This window comes from Arvicola amphibius, chromosome 18, assembly GCF_903992535.2.
Source record: "Arvicola amphibius chromosome 18, mArvAmp1.2, whole genome shotgun sequence".
Lineage (NCBI taxonomy): Eukaryota > Metazoa > Chordata > Mammalia > Rodentia > Cricetidae > Arvicola > Arvicola amphibius.
In genome coordinates, this window is record NC_052064.1 from 5,327,434 (window position 1) to 5,345,363 (window position 17,930).

General features: G+C 43.1%; 1 protein-coding gene across 1 annotated transcript in view; it reads right to left on the bottom strand.

Moving 5' to 3' along the window:
* Nucleotides 1-14,541, bottom strand: part of Ccdc146 (coiled-coil domain containing 146) — a 110,450-nt gene extending 95,909 nt beyond the window's left edge. Inside the window, exon 1 of the mRNA XM_038315583.1 lies at nucleotides 14,341-14,541. Within this exon, the coding sequence (XP_038171511.1) occupies nucleotides 14,341-14,541 (201 nt within the window). The remainder of the gene's footprint in view (nucleotides 1-14,340) is intronic.
* Nucleotides 14,542-17,930: the final 3,389 nt, after the last annotated feature.

Genomic DNA, 17,930 nt, shown 5'->3' on the forward strand with positions numbered 1-17,930 from the left:
CTTGTATCGTCTGCTCCTTAGCTCAGACACCATGGTCAAGCTTCTTCCCCAGTTCTTCCTTTCTGTCCCCCTCCCGATCTACTTGGCCCCTTCCACCACACGGCATCCAGCTGCCTAGGAACTGCGAGTACGAAAATAGTTACTACTGTGTGATCATCTCCTGACTTGTCGGCCTTCCCAAACTTCAAAATTTCTATTCATGTTCCCTCTCTCTCTCTCTCTCTCTCTCTCTCTCTCTCTCTCTCTCTCTCTCTCTGTGTGTGTGTGTGTGTGTGTGTGTGTGGTGTACCGCGGACTCTTGTGTGGCTGAGGCTGGCTTTAGGTTTTTATGTAGCAGATGACATCTTGAATTCCTGACCGCCTGCCTCCACCTCCCAAATGCTGGGATTGAACAGTATGTGCCACCGTGCCAGGCTGAGAACCCTGAACCCAGGGTTTTGTGTGTGTTAGGCAACCACTCTGCCAACTGAGCTACCTCCCTAGCCCAGTATGCTATCTTTCGGGATAGTCTGATATAGAAACAGAAGCCGCCCTTACTGCAAGGTAAATACAAGGGTATGATTTAAAAAAAAAAAATCACCCCCCAAGTAACAAAACATCCCAGGACATACAACAACCATTAATGAGAGAAGCCATGAATTGGAGAGAGAGCAAGGAAGGATTATAAGAGGGTTTGGAGGAAGGGAAGGGAGGGATGATTTAATTATATTACAATCTCAAAGATAAAAACATAATTAAAAAACATTACATGACGTGCAGTGCTGGTTGGAATAAAGGGAGAGGCGTATATGGTTGCAAATTGTTACAATCTCTAGGGTAGGCAACGTAACAGTGAGGACACAGCTTAAATACACAGACTATGATCCAGCAATTGCAGTTCTGGATATATAACAATGTTTTACAAACGGGATCTGAAAGAGATATTTGTATATCATGTTTGGAGAAGCTGAGAAACGAACAGAGCTGAGGTGTTCACTGACATGAGAGTGGATAATCACACAGGATACAATTCTGACAGAGGCTCCAGCGTGGCTGAACCTTCATGACACTATGCTATGCAGACAGGAAACTGACGTGTGATTCCACTTACGGGAATGGCATGGAGCGGCCGCATTCACAGAGATGGAGAGCAGGGGGGTGGTTCAGGGACTCCAGAAAGGGGAAGTGGGTAACCATTTAATGAACGCGAAGTTTCAGTTTTGCTGGTGGAAATGTTCCGGAAAATGCCAGGATGGAAGAAGAGAATGCTCAACATCACTATAAACGTAAAAGTTAATACATTTTATCATAAAGATTCAGAACTAAATATACCCACTGACCCAGCAACCCCACTATTAGGAGTTTGTCTTTTTAATCTGATAATCCCAGTGTGAAATGGTACATACAAGGTTATTCAGTCTACCATTGTTTCTAATGGAAGCGTAAGATTGAAAATGACCAAACTCTGAGGACAGAGAATTGCTTAAAAAGTGTTATACTGAAGCACTATGTGAATCATAAAATAATATGAACATAAATTTGTATATGTAAAATGTGTATTCTAATACCACTTCCTGGTTTGTACACAGACATAAAAGACGGCTCATCACTGTGGCTCTGAGGGTTGGACTTCAGAGAGTGGAACTCTCTGAAAGTTAGTTAACCATTGTACATGGTTCTGTGCCCTTTGAATTTTGTGCTATGTGCATTTTTTACAAATTAAGTATTAGTTTTAATTTAAAAGCTAACCTCATGGCTGAGACGAACTTTGTTATGCGGCTTCTGCTAGCCTGCGGTAGAACGTCCCAGTCCGGGTGCATCTCACTGCTCAGCCACTGACAACCTGATCTCGCTGCTCAGAGAGTGACTGATGGTGTGCTGCCTTCACTTTCCTTCTGGTGTTGACTCATTTGGCTAGTGTCATCTGTAAATCTGGTTACCAGATGGCCAAATTCCCAGTGCTATTCCGTTTTTGTTTATTGCCCGGGGCTCCATGTATGGATGTCAAAACTTTCTCGGTGACAGCAACCTACGTATTTCAATTGGGAAGGGTATTTATTCTTGATTTCAATACTTCAACTTTCAGTTTCAATTCTCAGTTCTTAGAATGCTAAGGGTACACAAGATGTCCAGTCTCAGAGACCCACAGCTTTCCAAAGCTAACTTATTCCCCTCCAAGGCATGTTCTTTCTTTCATTTAAGGAGAGAATAAGATCATGAATTATTTCTCCTAGTTCTTACTTTCGAAAGCAACATCTGTTCACAATAACTACTAAAACCAAACAACAACAACAGGAAACCAGCATCTAATTTTAAGGTCCTTTCCTGAGCCCTCAGGAAGGCTCGGGGCCTCACACCATCATATGGTCTAAAACTAAGCAACACCACCAGCCATTTGGTAACACATCGAAACACAGTCTCCATAGCCGGGCTAGGGTAGCCTTGAACATGATCGTTCAATGATGGATTATAGTATTATATGACCACAGCCAGAAAGGAGTTTATTCTTAACGTTCAATCAAGTTCTTATAACAGATAAACTATCAATAGAAAATAGTAACTATGAATGTGAAAATGCACACACACCAGTGTACACACTCACGTCCCATGGGAGGCCCACATTATGTCAGAAAACATGGAGACACATATAAAGCAAAAGAGAAGAAAAGAATACAAGCAAATGAGGGCCACGTGGTGGCCACCACATTTTCTTGCATCTTACCCTTGGGCCTGGTGAACTGTGGATGTTCAGGGAAGCTGTTGAGGATGAGAAGGCGGACGGCTCTTCAGGTAGGGAGGGGGGGATGAGAAGGTGGACGGCTCTTCAGGTAGGCGGGGGTGGGGGGGTTGGGGGGGTGGGGAATGCTGTTTTGCCTGTCCTAATTTTTATTGCTCTTTTGACTCCCTCTCTCTCTCTCTCTCTCTCTCTCTCTCTCTCTCTCTCTCTCTCTCTCTCTCTCTCTGTTTTTTTCTCGATCATTTTTCCTGACCACAACCTAAATTCTGGGCCGGATCCAGTCTTTATGCCATCATTTTGAAGGTGCTGACAGTGAGATCACTTCACGAAAGACTTCTGACCCCGTTCTGCAGTGCGTACTTTACTGACAGGATTCAGAAGAATCCATCTGCTTTATAAAGAGCACTAGGGCCCATATAACGGTGATGCAAATGCTCTTTATGAATGGGCACAAGCGGCGTGACATCTAAATACTGCATTGCATCCCTGGTTCATCCCGAGTTCTTCTTGCAGAATGGAAATCATTTAAAATCTCCATCTTACTGCCAGCGTCAAAGTACCATCAGTCAGTCAATCAATCAATGAAAGAAAATAAATAAAACCACCTCTATCTATGTGAGGAGTGAGAACTTCGCTTAGTAAACTGTGTCTTTAAAATTTCTTAACAGCCACATAAAATCTTAAGTTACTTTTGTAAGGTTGCCTGAATGTTGGAAGAAAAAGTGAAAACATGCCAGCAGGACTATGATTTATAGGAAGACTTTAAAAAGGAAGGTAGTACATTGAAAAAAAAAAACCAACTTCCTCCAAGTATAGCTATTAGTGAGGCATGAAGACCAAAAAGGGAAAGAAATGAAAAATAATAACAGGGCATTGCATATTTATCCTTCCCACTTATATATAGTATTTAGTTTAAAGGTCAGTTTATAAAATCTTAAATGGCTAAGTGTATGAATCATGAGTGATGTCAAGTTCAGTACGAGCTAAGGTAAGACACAGAAGACAGGGTTGCCTCCTTCTCCTTTGCAGGTGTAGAACCAGGGCCAGCCTGCAGGATGGAAGCAACCACACCGGAGTCCCTTCTCCAGCAGAGTCCATCTGAAGCTCCTTTGATGACAAGCTCATTGTAGGTGGGATCCTAGCTTTACCTGCTGCAGTTAGCTAATTTATTAGTTAAGGCACCAAACAAGTAAGACATATTTTAATTCTTTAAAACTAATTTTAAATCTCATTAGGGATCGTCTCATGACTCTCATCAGCAGAGTTACGGAATGCCAAACCCAGAAAAAGAGTAAAGCATTGGTAGCCCCCGAAAGCCCCAGTATATTCTCAGAAATCAATGAAAACTTCCAAATATTATGTATCTGGAGCCAGCAGTAGGAGGACAGAACGTGTAGGAACCATCTTCTGAGTGTGTAAATGTGTAAAAGCAATGGCCTGTGAAGCACACAGTCAAGTGCACAGCGGCAAACTGTTTTACACACATGGAGCTAGAGGGTGCTGCTAGACGCCCTCACTGAAGGAGCAAGGTGTGGTCCTCTTGCAGAGCAGTCTGAAACCATCAAGACCTAACTATGCCTGTTCCTCTAGCCAGGGCTTCTTCTGCAAGCTTCAATCCACACACTAGAACATTCCTCTTAGATCTGTGTTCCTTCTTAACTCTGTCACTTCTGGAGTTAATTAGCCAGTTCCCTAATTCTAAACTTTAAGTTAGAGTCCTACCCTCACCACCAGCCAGAAGTTACCCTTCTTCCTGTCTCCTAACTGTGCTCACTCTTTTTACCCCCCACGTCTGCCTGAGTGCATGCAGTCTCTTTGTCTTGTCTCAGTGGCCAGGTGGGAACAGAACCAAAGTCAGGAGACGTTCACAAGAGAACCAAATGACAGAGCACAGGAGAGTCAGGCTTGGGAGGATACTGGAGGTGCTCTGAGTTTACCTTGGACCTGGAGAAGTGACAAGTACAGGTGTCATCGGTGAGGGCGAAGGTCAAAGATAGACCTGGATGATGTCTCTCCTCCTGTCTCATGCTCACTGACTTCATGCCCCTTCCCACAGCATCTCTTTCCATGGTGACTGCATCTCTCTGTCAGCTCTAATAACTCTGCACCTTCCAAGTCAACAATCAGACCTCAAACTTCATTGACATTTAACACTTTAAGCCACTGTTCCAAAATAAAACTTTTAAGGAACCAAAGTACTTCTTACGCTTTATCTGTGAATCCAGATGGTATCTAGGGATACCATACAGGATCTAAACGAAAGGAGGGAAGTTCGAGATTTAGCTCAGCGGTAGAGCATTTGCCAAGCAAACTCAAGACCCTGGGTTCCATCTTTAGCATCAAAAAAAAAAAAAAAAAAAAAAAAAAAGACAAAATTTAAACAAAGCGGGTGAGGGGACTGGAGATTCAGTTCAGTGGTAGAGCACTTGCCTAGCAACCACAAGGCCCTGGGCTTGATCATCAGCTCCATAAGGAAAGATAAAATTAAAATAAAGAATGGGTGGCTAAAGAGGAGGCTCAGTAGACTTTCCCAGAGGACCCAGGTCCCAGCACCCATGTTAGGCTGCTGACAACTATTTTTAACTTCCATATGATCTGACACCCTCTTAGTGAACTCACATAGATGTGGTGCGCATGTATATATATGTGCATATATACATGAATATATGCACATATATATACATGTGTATATATATACATGCATGCATACATATAAATAACTTTTAAAATCCTTAAAAAGGAGAACCTGGAAGAATAGGTTTCACTTCTGTAGCTTTAATAATAACAGTAATAAACATCTCCTAGCATCAAGCTGGCATACATTGGGCACTGTATAAATATCTCTGAAGTAGATTAAGATAATTGCTTTGTAATCTCAATTCTTATCCAATGTATCACTCAACTAAAACGTGTTATACTGAGAGGCTTCTGTATGGCAAAGGACATCATTTAGACGAAGCAGCAGCCTACAGAATGTGAAAAGATTTTTAGCAGCTGCACATCTGACCCGAGACACATGAAAAACTCGAGAGGGAACCTGAGCAGGCCTTCTCCATAATGAGATCAGTGACTACCCTAATTGTCATCATAGAACCTACATCCAGTAACTGATGGAAGCAGATGCAGTGATCCACAGCCAAGCACTGGACTGAGCTGCTGGAGTTCAGCTGAAGAGAGGGAGGAGGGGTCATATGAGCAAGGGGGGCTCAAGATCATGATGGGAAAACCACAGAGACAGCTGACCTGAGCTAGTGGGAGTGCATGGACTCTGGACTGACAGCTGGGGAACCTGCATGGGATTTAACTAGACACTCTGAATGTGGGTGACAGTCTTTTAGCAGGGGCCTTGGCAGTGTGACCAGGACTTAGCCTGGGTGCATGAACTGGCTTTCTGGAGTCCATTCCCTATGGTGGGTTACCTTGCTCAGTCTTGATACAGGTGGGAGGGGCTTGGTCCTGCCTCAGCTTGGTATGCCAGACTTTGCTGACTCCCCAAGAGGCTTTACCCCCTCTGAGGAGTGGATGGGGGATAAGAACAGGGAAAGGGGGTGGGAGAAGGGGAAGGTGGGTAAACTGGGGTTGATATGTAAAATGAAAAAACTTTGAATAAATAAAAGAAGAACTCAAGAAACTTGATATCACAAAACCAATTAAAATATCAGGTACTGATCTAAACAGAATTCTCAATAGAGGAAACTCAAATAGCTGAGAAATACTCAAATAAATATTTAACATCCTTAGCCATCAGGGAAATGCAAATCAAAACTACCTTGAGATTCCATCTTACACCTATCAAAATTGTTAAGATCAATAGTAAAAGTGACAGCTCATACTGGTGAGGATGTGGAGCAAGGGGAACACTTCTCCATTGCTGATGGGAGTGCAAACGTGTACAGTCACCGTGTATGGCACTTCCTCAGGAAGATGGGACTCAATCTGCTTCAATATGCAGCTACACCACTCTTTGGTATACACCCAAAGGATGCTTCATGCTATCACAGGACGCTTTCTCCACCAGGTTAACGGCTGCTCCATCCATATAGTCAGAAATTGGAAACAGCCTAGCTGTCCCTCAACAGGTAAAATTGATAAAGAAAACGCTGCACATTTGGATAATGGAGTATTTTCGAGGTTCTTTAAAAATGGCATCGTGGAATTTGCAGGCAAATAGATGAAACTAGACATTCTGAGTGAGGTAAATCAGACCCAGAAAGACAAATATGTTAAGTATTCGCTTACATATGGATACTAGCCATTAAATAAATGATAACCAAACTATAATCCACAGACCCAGAGAGGTTAGGCATAAAGGAAGGGACTAAGGGGGAATATGTATCTCCATGGGAGGAGGAAATAGAACAGATCTTATGGGTGGGGGAGGATAACATGGGAAGAGAAGGTGGAGAGGAAATGGGATTAAGGGAGGGTCCCAGAACTGAAAGCCATTTGAGTGCAAGTATGGAAACCTAGTCCAGTAGAAACTTCCTATGTTATATGAGGGCAATTCTGATGAAGTCTCCAAATAATGAGGAAGGTGAAACCCCAACTAATCATCTCTTGTCACCAAACAAAGCTGCCATTGCCAGGATTGGGTTTCATTCAGTTGAGTTGTTGGCAAAAAGGGTCCCATGGAAACCCAGGCTGTTGCCAAGACAGTAGGTTCCTTTCCACAAACTGACAGCAAAGCCCTGCTGCGGAAGGCAACACCCACACGACTCACTGAACGTGGAGATGTTGGACTGGTACCTACGCAGGACCTTCACCCGGTGTTCTAGTGACTATGACATGAAAAAGCACCCTGCAGGCCACCAAAAGAGAAACCCACAAAATACCAACACAGCCACAAAACCTTGGCTCTACAATCTGTCCTGACTGCAAAATATGCTGGGGCAATGGTGGCACAGACCTTGTGGGAGGAGCCAACTGATGTCCAACTGGACATAAGGCCCAGTCGGTGAGATAAAACCCATACCTGATACTGCTCGGGTGCCCAAACACTCCTAGTAGCAACAAAGTGACTCCTAATGACATTCTCTGTGCCCATAGATCAGCATCTTAATTCTGCCATCCTGAAGCAGATGGGAACAAATACAGACACCCACAGGCAGACAGTATGCTCAGAGATCTTGGAACAAGCATCTATAAATGAGAGGTCTCCATCAAATCCCTCTCCTCAGAGCTCAGGGAACCCTGAAAAGGAGGAGGCAGAAGGAGTTGGGGGAGACGGAGGGGACCGAGGACACCAGGAGAAAGGGGTCCTCTGATCGAGTGAGCAAAACTCATATGAGCCCACAGAGACTCACGCAATAACCGCACGGCCTGCAAAGGTCTGCGTCCAGTCTTCTTCATGCATACCACAGATTCCAGTTAACCCCTCTGTGGGACTCCTAAAAGAGCGGGTCGCTGAATCTTATGCCTTTTCTTGGGCCTCTTTTATTTTTCTGTTGGCTTAGCTTGTCCAACTATGATATGATGCTTTTTGTTTTGCCTTATTATATTTTATTTTGTTAAAAATGAAAGTCAACAGTTAGGAAAAATGTAAAATCAGTCAGAAAGAGAGACAGCAGATTTCTTGTCAGAAAGCACCCGGTCCTGAGGACAGCTGTGGAAACCATCTTTCCCATCATGTTAAAAAAAAAGAGTTTAAAGAAAGAGATACTAAAAAAACTTTGTTATAAACACCTTATTTATTATAAATTTTATAAGAATTAAAGCCATGCATAGATCTATATCCATCACTTTAGTCAAGTAATTTTACCAACAAACTAAAACGTTTTTATCTATGACCCACAGTGAGTAGCACTTGCCCACGCTCACCTGTTACAAGATTCTGTATGCTATCCTGATGCGCATGCCCATAGTATCAGGCTACAGTGTATGCATGTTCCCCGACGTGCATGCCCGTAGTATCAGGCTACAGTGTAAGCATGTTCCCTGATGCACATGCCTGTAGTATCAGGCTACAGTGTAAGCATGTTCCCTGACGTGCTCCCTGTGCCTCTGGATGGCGTTGGTGCGCCATTTTGTCCTCTAGCACCTGGCCCAGTTATGTCCAAAACTTAACTGTTGCCTTAAGAATTATTTGCCAGAAAGGAGAAGGAAGGTTCAGACTGGTTTCTGATAAAAGTCAAGAAGCCGGCAAAAGAAAATAAAGCATTAATTTGTATTCATGGCATTAAGATGAAGTGATTACATAGCTTATGGATTTGGGCAGAGTAAAATACCTGGCACACGGACACCCGACAACAGTTAAACTTATAAGTCAATGCCACTGCACACAGACAGGAACAAAATTAACCATGCATGCATTTCAGCATCTAACGTGAGGCCCATTGAGGACGAGAACTCTGTTAAGCCTACTTTTAAATCTGCATTACAACAGAGCAGCCTCACTCCAAGGCACATACCCAAGATAAATGAATTCATAAGTAGACATGAGATCCTATGCAGCAGCAAAACAATCACACTGCTTTTAGACACAGTGTTATTAATGAATGTCAGCAATACAATGACAAACAGAGGAAGCATGAACAAAGACATGCCACATGATTTCATGTGCCATGATTAGGAAGAAGCAAACTAACATACAGTGGTTAAGTCAGAATGGGAGTTACCTTTGGTGGGAACAACAGCTGGGAAGGATCCCAGAGAAACTCCTAGGCGGCTAGAAATATATTTTGATTTAATTGAGGACATGATGGTAAAAATGATAAATTCCAGAACATTTAAAATTCATATTTAACTCTCAAACTGACAAAGAGCACAGAAGGGGAAACAGAATTTGGAGAATGACAAATTCAAGTCTCCATGTGTTGGTTGTAGGCAGGGTAAAGATGACGGAGGAGTGTCTATGTGTTAATTTCATTGGTTAATAAAGAAACTGCCTCGGCCCTTTTAATAGGACAGAAAATTAGGTAGGCGGAGTAAACAGAACAGAATGTTGGGTAGAAGGCAGTGAGGCAGACGCTTCAGGCAGTCGCTATAGGCAGTCACCATGCTTCTCCTCTCTGAGATGGATGCAGGTTAAGACCTCTCCTGGTAAGCGGCCACCTCGTGGTGCTACACACATTACTAAATATGGGTTAAAGCAAGATGTGAGAATTAGATAATAAGAGGCTAAAACTAATGGGCCAGGCAGTGTTTAAAAGAATACAGTTTCCGTGTAATTATTTCGGGGTGTAAAGCTAGCCGGGTGGCGGGATGCAGCCCCGCCGCTCCATCTACATAAAGATTCAAGGAGCTGCCCACCTAATATTCATGAATTTTACTTCACAGATGTTATACATGAAAAATTTTAAAACAGAAAACCTTCCAACAGGACAAGTTGTAAAAGTCTGTGGAATGCCAGACCTCATGCTTAGGAATTAGAGGACAATGGATAAACAGATCTCTATACTAGCCCATGTCCACTGATGAACTCATGGCTTGGCTCCCAAGCATCTTTTGGAACAATGTGCTTCCTGTCTTGATGAATGTATCACTTTATGTAGTCAGAATATCTACAAAACTATCAAGTCTTTTGTGCAGTATCTTATGAGAAGATGTTCCATAAATATTGGCTATTGACTATGTACCAAGTAAAGTCCAACGATAAATGTCATGAGCTGGAGACCAGAAAAGCTCCCACAGTGCTCTGAAGGCGGTGGAAGTTCAGGGAGGTTCCGGAAGGTTGGGGAGAGCTGCAGAACTTTCAGAGTGTGGCCCATGAAAGGGCATCATCTGGAATTTACGTTGAAATGGCACAGATTTTATATGGTAATGCAAGCGGGCAGGATTTTGGAAAAAAATCTTATATCACATTTTTTAAAATATGGAGGTTTCCACAGGCTTCTGTATTTGTCACCTCTAAATTTAGGAAAAGTCTCCAGTGGAGGACAGCACCAAGAGACCATTAGAGCCTACATGAATAACTAGACTGAAAAGTTGTCTAGGTCTAAATGGCAGAGGGCCATGAATGCCACACTAAACACAGTCTTCAGTCAGTGTCCGATGGCAGGATGACACCCCCATTCCGCCATGCAGGAGAGCAGGACAAGAGCTGTGTGACGAGCGTCAGGGACAATCCACTGAGGACGTCTGTTTCCAGTGTGATGCAAGTGTGGGTGTCTGCAGGGGTCTCCTGGTAGCTTTCTTTCTGCTCTCATCTGAACTCTGCCTATCTTCAGGCACAGCTTCTACCTAAATAACTGACGGAAAACTGGATAGAGAAACTTTAAAGTCCTCACAGATCTCACAAATGATAAAAGAATTGTAACAGTTCTGAGCCATATATATATTCTTTCTCTTACTGGGGAAGGAACCCAGAGTCTCACAAATGCAGGGAAAGTGACCACCGTGTTGTTGTTCCCAGGCCCCCTGGTAATCTGCAGCCAATAATTTGTTCGGCAAGACTTTGCAAGTTTGAGCAATAACTCCTAGGCAGTGAAGTTGCTAACGCTGACGCTACACAGCGAGGCAGAAGGATGGTTGACACGGTGTTGAGATCTCCTAAATGCCCCGATCAGACTTGACATACCTGTGGCAGTCATTCTCAAGTTTTAACTTGATGAAGTCTAGAATTACCTGTGAGACATGCTGTGGGGAATGCGATTAGGTTAGCTGAGGCGGGGACCGATAGGCACTGCGCGCGCGCGGCACCATTCCTCCTGCTAAGATCCTAGACTGCGCGAAAAGAGTGAGCTGAGCAGAAGCATTTACTGCTCTCTGCTGACTGATTGTGGGGGGTGACATCACCAGTCACGTGACCCCGCTGCTGCAGACGGCACCTTTGGACTGTGGGCCACAGTAAACCCTTTTCCGTTCAATTGCTTAGTCAGTGTTTATCTCCGCACCTGGAAAAGAAACTCAGCCTGGTAGAGATAAACAGCAAGTTGTACAAGCATATGTCTCTAGAGAGTTTCAAGGTTGTTAAAATTTGTTTTGTTGAAGATCAATATGTGAGAGCTATCCCAAATTTTCTTTTGATTTTACAAAACAACTCTTTTGTGTTTCATCTATGGATTAAAAACAAATACCTGAGTATTTTACTACTAGCACTGTATAGCTATTGTCTTGGTTAGGATTGCTCTACTGCTGTGATGAACACCATGACCAAAAGCAAGTCAGGGAGGAAAGGGTTTATGTGGCCTACACTTCTATATCACTGTTACCACTGAGGGAAGTCAGGACAGGAACTCAGACGGGGCAGGATACTGGAGGCAGGAGCTGATGAAGAGGCCTTGGAGGGGTGCTGCTAACTGGTTTGTTCCCCATATCTTGCTCAACCCACCTTCTTAAAGGACCCAGTAGCCCAGGGATGGCACCACCCACCATGGGATGGGCTTTCCCCCATCAATCACCAATGAAGAAAATGGATCTAATACAGGCATTTTCTAAATTGAAGGTCCCTCCTTTCAGGTAACTCTAGCTTGTGTCCAGCTGACACAAAACTATCCAGCACAGGTGTGTGTGTGTGTGTGTGTGTGTGTGTGTGTGTGTGTGTGTGTGTGTATTCAAGTTGTGATGTTATAGTTTCTGATTTGATCTTGAGCTCTCTCGGTACCAGTGCAAGACACACCTGACCTGGAGTCAAGGGGTGTCAGACAGGTGTGTGGTTACAAGAACGACATCAAATACGTAATGTCCATCTGATTTCTGGCGTTCCTTAATCCCAGTGCTTCTCTATCCAGTTTCTATCTGGATAACCTGTGTGTTGGTGAGAGCAGGGCACTGAAGCTGCCCATTGCTGCTGCATGAGGATCGGTGTGTGGCTTTAGCTATACAGTGTTTTTTTCTATGGACTTGGTGCCCTTGTGCTTGGTGCACAGGTGTTTAGTTAGGTCCTCTTGCTGGGTTTTTCCTTTAGTGAGAAGGCATGTTCTTCTATCTCTCTTATGAATGGTTTGAGATTGAAGTCTATTTTTTCAAATATTAAAATAGATTCTTGGTTGCATTTGCTTGGGATATCTTTTTCCATTCTTTTACTCTAAGGTAATGTCTGTCCTTGCTGATGAGGTGTGTTTCTCGGATGCAGCAGAGAAGTGGATCCTGTTTTCTAATCCAATATGTCTTTCTATTGGGGAATTGAGATCATTGTGTTAAAAATGAACAGTACTTATTAATTTGTGGTATTTTGTGGTTTCTCTCCTCACTTTTGGGATTATTTATTTTTGGTGTCCCAGAAATTTCTGGTATGTAGTAAACCTTTTCGATAGAGCTGAACTGGTGGACGGGATTGTTTGGATTTGTTTTAGTTATGAAGCTTTTTCTTTCAATTCTGATATAGAATCTTGCTGGGCCTAGCAGGCTGACCTGGCAGCTATGATCCCTAGAGCTTGTAGCAGAACAACTGCTCAGGCCTTTCTGGATTAGCTTTATATGTGACTTGGTCTTTTTTCTTTGCAGATGTTAAAATCCTTTCTTTGCTCAGTACATTTAATGTCCAACTTCTATAATATGGGTAGTTTCTCTCTGGGGCTGTCTCTTTGATGTTCTGAATGACTCCTGACAGGCATCTTTCTTTAGTTTGGAGACATTTTCTTCTAAGATTTTCTTCAAACTATTTTCCATGACTTTGGCCTGGGATTCTTCTCCTTCTTCTATAGTTATTATTCACAGGGGTGTTGTTTTTTTCATAGTGTTCCATTTTCTGGGGTTTTATTTATTTAATGTTTTCTTTGACTGGTCTAAGCATTTCTTCATCTTGTCTTTAAGACCTAAAATCCTTGCTTTCATGTTTTCTAATTTGTTGACGGGACTTACCTCTAAGGATTTTGAATGAGTTTTTCATTTCCAGTTTTATTTTAGTTTAGGTTTATCTGGTGATTCCATTTCTTTATGAAATTCTACTTTCATGCCTTGAATTGTTTTCACTATTGCGTTTGACTGTGACTTCATGGACTTTATTAAGGCATGTATTTGTAACCTCTTTAAGATCTTTCAACATTTTCATAATTGCTATTTTGAAGTCCTCATTTTGTGCTTCAGCTAAATTGCTTTTCTCAGGACTTCTTACGGTAGATTTGCAGTCTTCTGAGGGAAGCATACTCTCGTGGTTGTTCACAGTTGGAATTTTTATGCTGGGATCTAGGCATCTGGAGTCGTGGCATTTGAAGTGTTTCTTGGCATAGGTTTCTAACTTCATCTTTGCTGGGTGAGTATTCTGGTCCAGTCAAGTGTGACAGCTGTAGATCCCTACTAGAACAAGGTTCTGGGGCTCAGCAAAGTCACAAAGGGCTGGGGACGAGCTAGAAGGGAAGACTCACAGGGGATACCAGGAAGAACCAGTTGAACACTGGGCCCCTGGAAATGACTGTTGTGGTTAAATATCTTGTCTTCATGTCATGAAAGTTAATGCAATAATAATATGCAATAATTAAAGAAAAATATAGATGTCATGCCCCAACCTCGGAAATTCACTTAATGGACAGTGTGTATGTAAACATTATCTTTAAAGGAGCCTACATACTGTATTAGCATAGAAAGAAAGGCAGGATCCATTTTGTTTTTAAGACTTTCAGCCAGCCTGTACACATGACTAAGGCCTCCAGGAGCTACGTGACACAGCATTTTGACGAAGACGTGGACCTTGATTTAAGTGGTGGCGATCAGGTGTTACTCTAGTGACAATATACAGAGAAACATACCTCATGCAGACAGCGGAAAGCTGGCGTTTCGGCTAAGTCGACCAGCCGCTCCTCTCGAATGTTAATGGTGGGCACGATGGCAGAGGCGTGGTCCTTCTGGTCCTTCCTAGATTCCCCCTTTCTGGTTTTTGCTGCTTTCCGTGCCCCTTCCCCTCTGTCATCTTCATTTTCTTCTTCTGTGTCTGTGCTGCTCTCTTCCATGCTTCACAGTTCTGAAATCAGATCAGTTCATATTCAACGACCTAAGCATGGCTTCACTTACAAAGTGATTGATAGGAGTTCATATTCAATGACCTAAGCATGGCTTCACTTACAGAGTGATAGGAAATCGTAGCAAGTAAACAAAACTCAACTAAAATAAGTCCGCCTCTGTCTGTCTCTCTCTCTCTCTATCTCTCTCTCTCTCTCTCTCTCTCTCTCTCTCTCTCTGGAACAAAGCCCAGGCCTGAGCATGCTACACAAGTTCTCGTCTACGTCCAGCCCCAGACGCTATCTACAATACATTCAGGCTCTTGATGCATTGGGAGAGAAAATATATAACTAGATGACAAGCTCCCTAGGAAGGAAACTACTTTCTCAGTAGGCCCTGAAGCATTGTTTACTGAATGGATAAGTACAACCTTTCAATTAAAATGTAACATGAAAAATCAGGGGCTGAAGAGATGGCTAAAACCCTTGCGTCAAGCAAGAGGATAAGCCCTGTTTCCCAGGAAGCATGCCAGTGCAGGGTGGGCGTGGCTGTATGTTTTAATTCCATCCCAGGAAGGCAGAATCTGGACACCCCCAAACAAGCTGGCTGCAAGAGACTAGCCAACCAGCGAACTCTGGATTTGATTAAGAGACCCTCACCCAGCCGGGTGGTGGTGGTGCACACCTTTAATGCCAGCAATCAGGAAGCAGAGGCAGGCAGATCTTTATGAGTTCGAGGCCAGCCTGGTCTACAAGAACTAGTTCCAGGACAGGCTCTGAACATCAACCTGGGACCTCCACCTGCATACTGTCCCCAACATGTAAACATACTTAATGCAAACTATGTAGACACTTATGTCCTGAAATTAATAGCAGTGACTTTGGAAAATATGAACCAATGGCCAGCTTGAGATCCAGGCATGGGCAGGGTGAGGGGAGACAGAAACAGGCTCTTAGGAAGCCAGGCAGAGGAACAGGCACAGTCATTCTCAGCAGGGTCGGGACATCTCTCATCTCAAGCAGCAGACCCTTTCCCCCATTTAATTCCAAGGAGCAAAAGGGCTGCAATAAGAACACGGGTCACACGTGACCACATATGACCGTGGGCAGGGCCTCTCTAGCTACCTATTAGGTCAATTGCACATTGTTTTCTGATACTTCTATAGCATATAGCTTGTCCAGGCTTCTGTAATCACTCTTAAAAATCTGTTATTTTTTCATATTGTCTCCTGTGGTGGAATATTAGTTTAAGATGTGTTTATGCTGCGGAATATTTGTTTAATGATGCAAAGATGTGCTGCATTCTTTTATCTTGCATTTGTTTAACTCCGTGAAGCTGTGTTAGTTACTGTGCCTGCCTAAAACACCTGATTGGTCTAATAAAGAGCTGAATGGCCAATAGCAAGGCAGGGGAGGGATAGGTGGGACTGCCAGGAAGAGAGACTAAATAGGAGGAGAAATCTAGGTTATAGAGTGAGGAGTGAGAAAAAGGAGGGGGGGGCACCAGGGGCCAGTCACCCAGCCTCAGAGCCGGTCACAGGGTAAGACGGAAAGAAAGTTATACAAAACGGGACAAAACGTTAAAGAGAAATGGGATAATTTAAGTTAGAAAATCTGATGAGAAACAAGCCAAGCTAAGGCCAGAAATTCATAAGTAAGAATAAGTCTCCATGTATTTGTTTGGGAGCTGGGAGGCAGACACCCAAAGATAAAAAAAAAAAGAACCAACTACAGTCTCCCTAATTATACTCCTTAAGAAGGAAGCTGCATTTGCCTAGGAATCTTCAACACCCAGCAAGCAATACATATCACAGAATGTGTACCAAGAGGATTTCCAGCAGAGGAAACGGTTTCAGCTGCTCTTCTCACTTTACGACTGCAAACCATGTGCTTGGATTTCTAGCCAGGACCGCTAAGCCAGGGAACTAACAGTGATGTAGTCAGCCAGGACCACTAAACCAGTGAACTAACAGTGACGTAATCAGCCAGGACCGCTAAGCCAGGGAACTAACAATGACGTCAGCCAGGACCACTAAACCAGTGAACTAACAATGATGTAGTCAGCCAGGACCGCTAAACCAGTGAGCTAACAATGACGTAGTCAGCCAGGACCGCTAAACCAGTGAACTAACAATGACGTAGTCAGCCATGACCTCTAAGCCAGTGAGCTAATAGTGACATAGTCAGCCAGGACCGCTAAACCAGTGAACTAACAATGACGTAGTCAGCCAGGACCGCTAAGCCAGGGAACTAACAATGACGTAGTCAGCCAGGACCGCTAAACCAGTGAGCTAACAATGACGTAGTCAGCCAGGACCGCTAAACCAGTGAACTAACAATGATGTAGTCAGCCAGGACCTCTAAGCCAGTGAGCTAATAGTGACATAGTCAGCCAGGACCGCTAAACCAGTGAACTAACAATGACGTAGTCAGCCAGGACCGCTAAGCCAGGGAACTAACAATGACGTAGTCAGCCAGGACCGCTAAACCAGTGAGCTAACAATGACGTCAGCCAGGACCGCTAAACCAGTGAGCTAACAATGACGTCAGCCAGGACCCCTAAACCAGTGAGCTAACGGTGACGTAGTCAGCGTGTTAGAAGGCTGGTTTGACCAAGTGGCAGTTCCAGTGAAGCCACGCTGCAGCTCTGCCCTGGTTTGTCACCAGCTTGGAAAAGCTTCTCCTCTAGCAGGCTTCCTGAGGAGCTGCCTAACCCAGCTCAAAAAAAGGAGATGTATGAGGGTTTTTTTTGTTGTTGTTCAAAAAGCAAAAAAAAAATTACTATGAAAATTACCCAAAATATAAAATTTAACCCTTAAATGTGTTATTGCTTACAAAAGACAATAAATTTACTGATGATTAAATAAAATGAAAAAAATGGAAACAAGTACAGACAACATAAATTGCAAGAAAACATTTTATAATAATTTTACATAGTAAAATATATAATAGTGCAGTAACATCTTGCCTAGTCATAAGATTTTTTTCTGACTCATTTTTTTCTGCAAAATAATTTATTACGTTAACAAAATTTGTACTTTTGCAATTTAATTTTTAATTGACATAATTGAAAATGATGTGAGCTGCTCTTGGGAAATACAAAATTGCAAATAATTTTAGCAGTGTCTAACTGAGAAGGTTGACAACATCAAGATACATTTCTAAAATGTCATTTCAAAAAATAACATCTAGATCTGATGAGCCTCATTTGTAGAGTGCTGTTTCTCACACATAATGGCAACTGCATTCTTTAAAACAATTTTCAAGGTTTTATATGCATGGTGTTTTACATATACGTTGCTCTCTGTCTGTACATCACATGTATGCCATACCCTCAGAGGCCAGAGGAGGGCATCAGATTCCCTAGAACCAGAATTACACACAGTTGTCAGCCACCACAC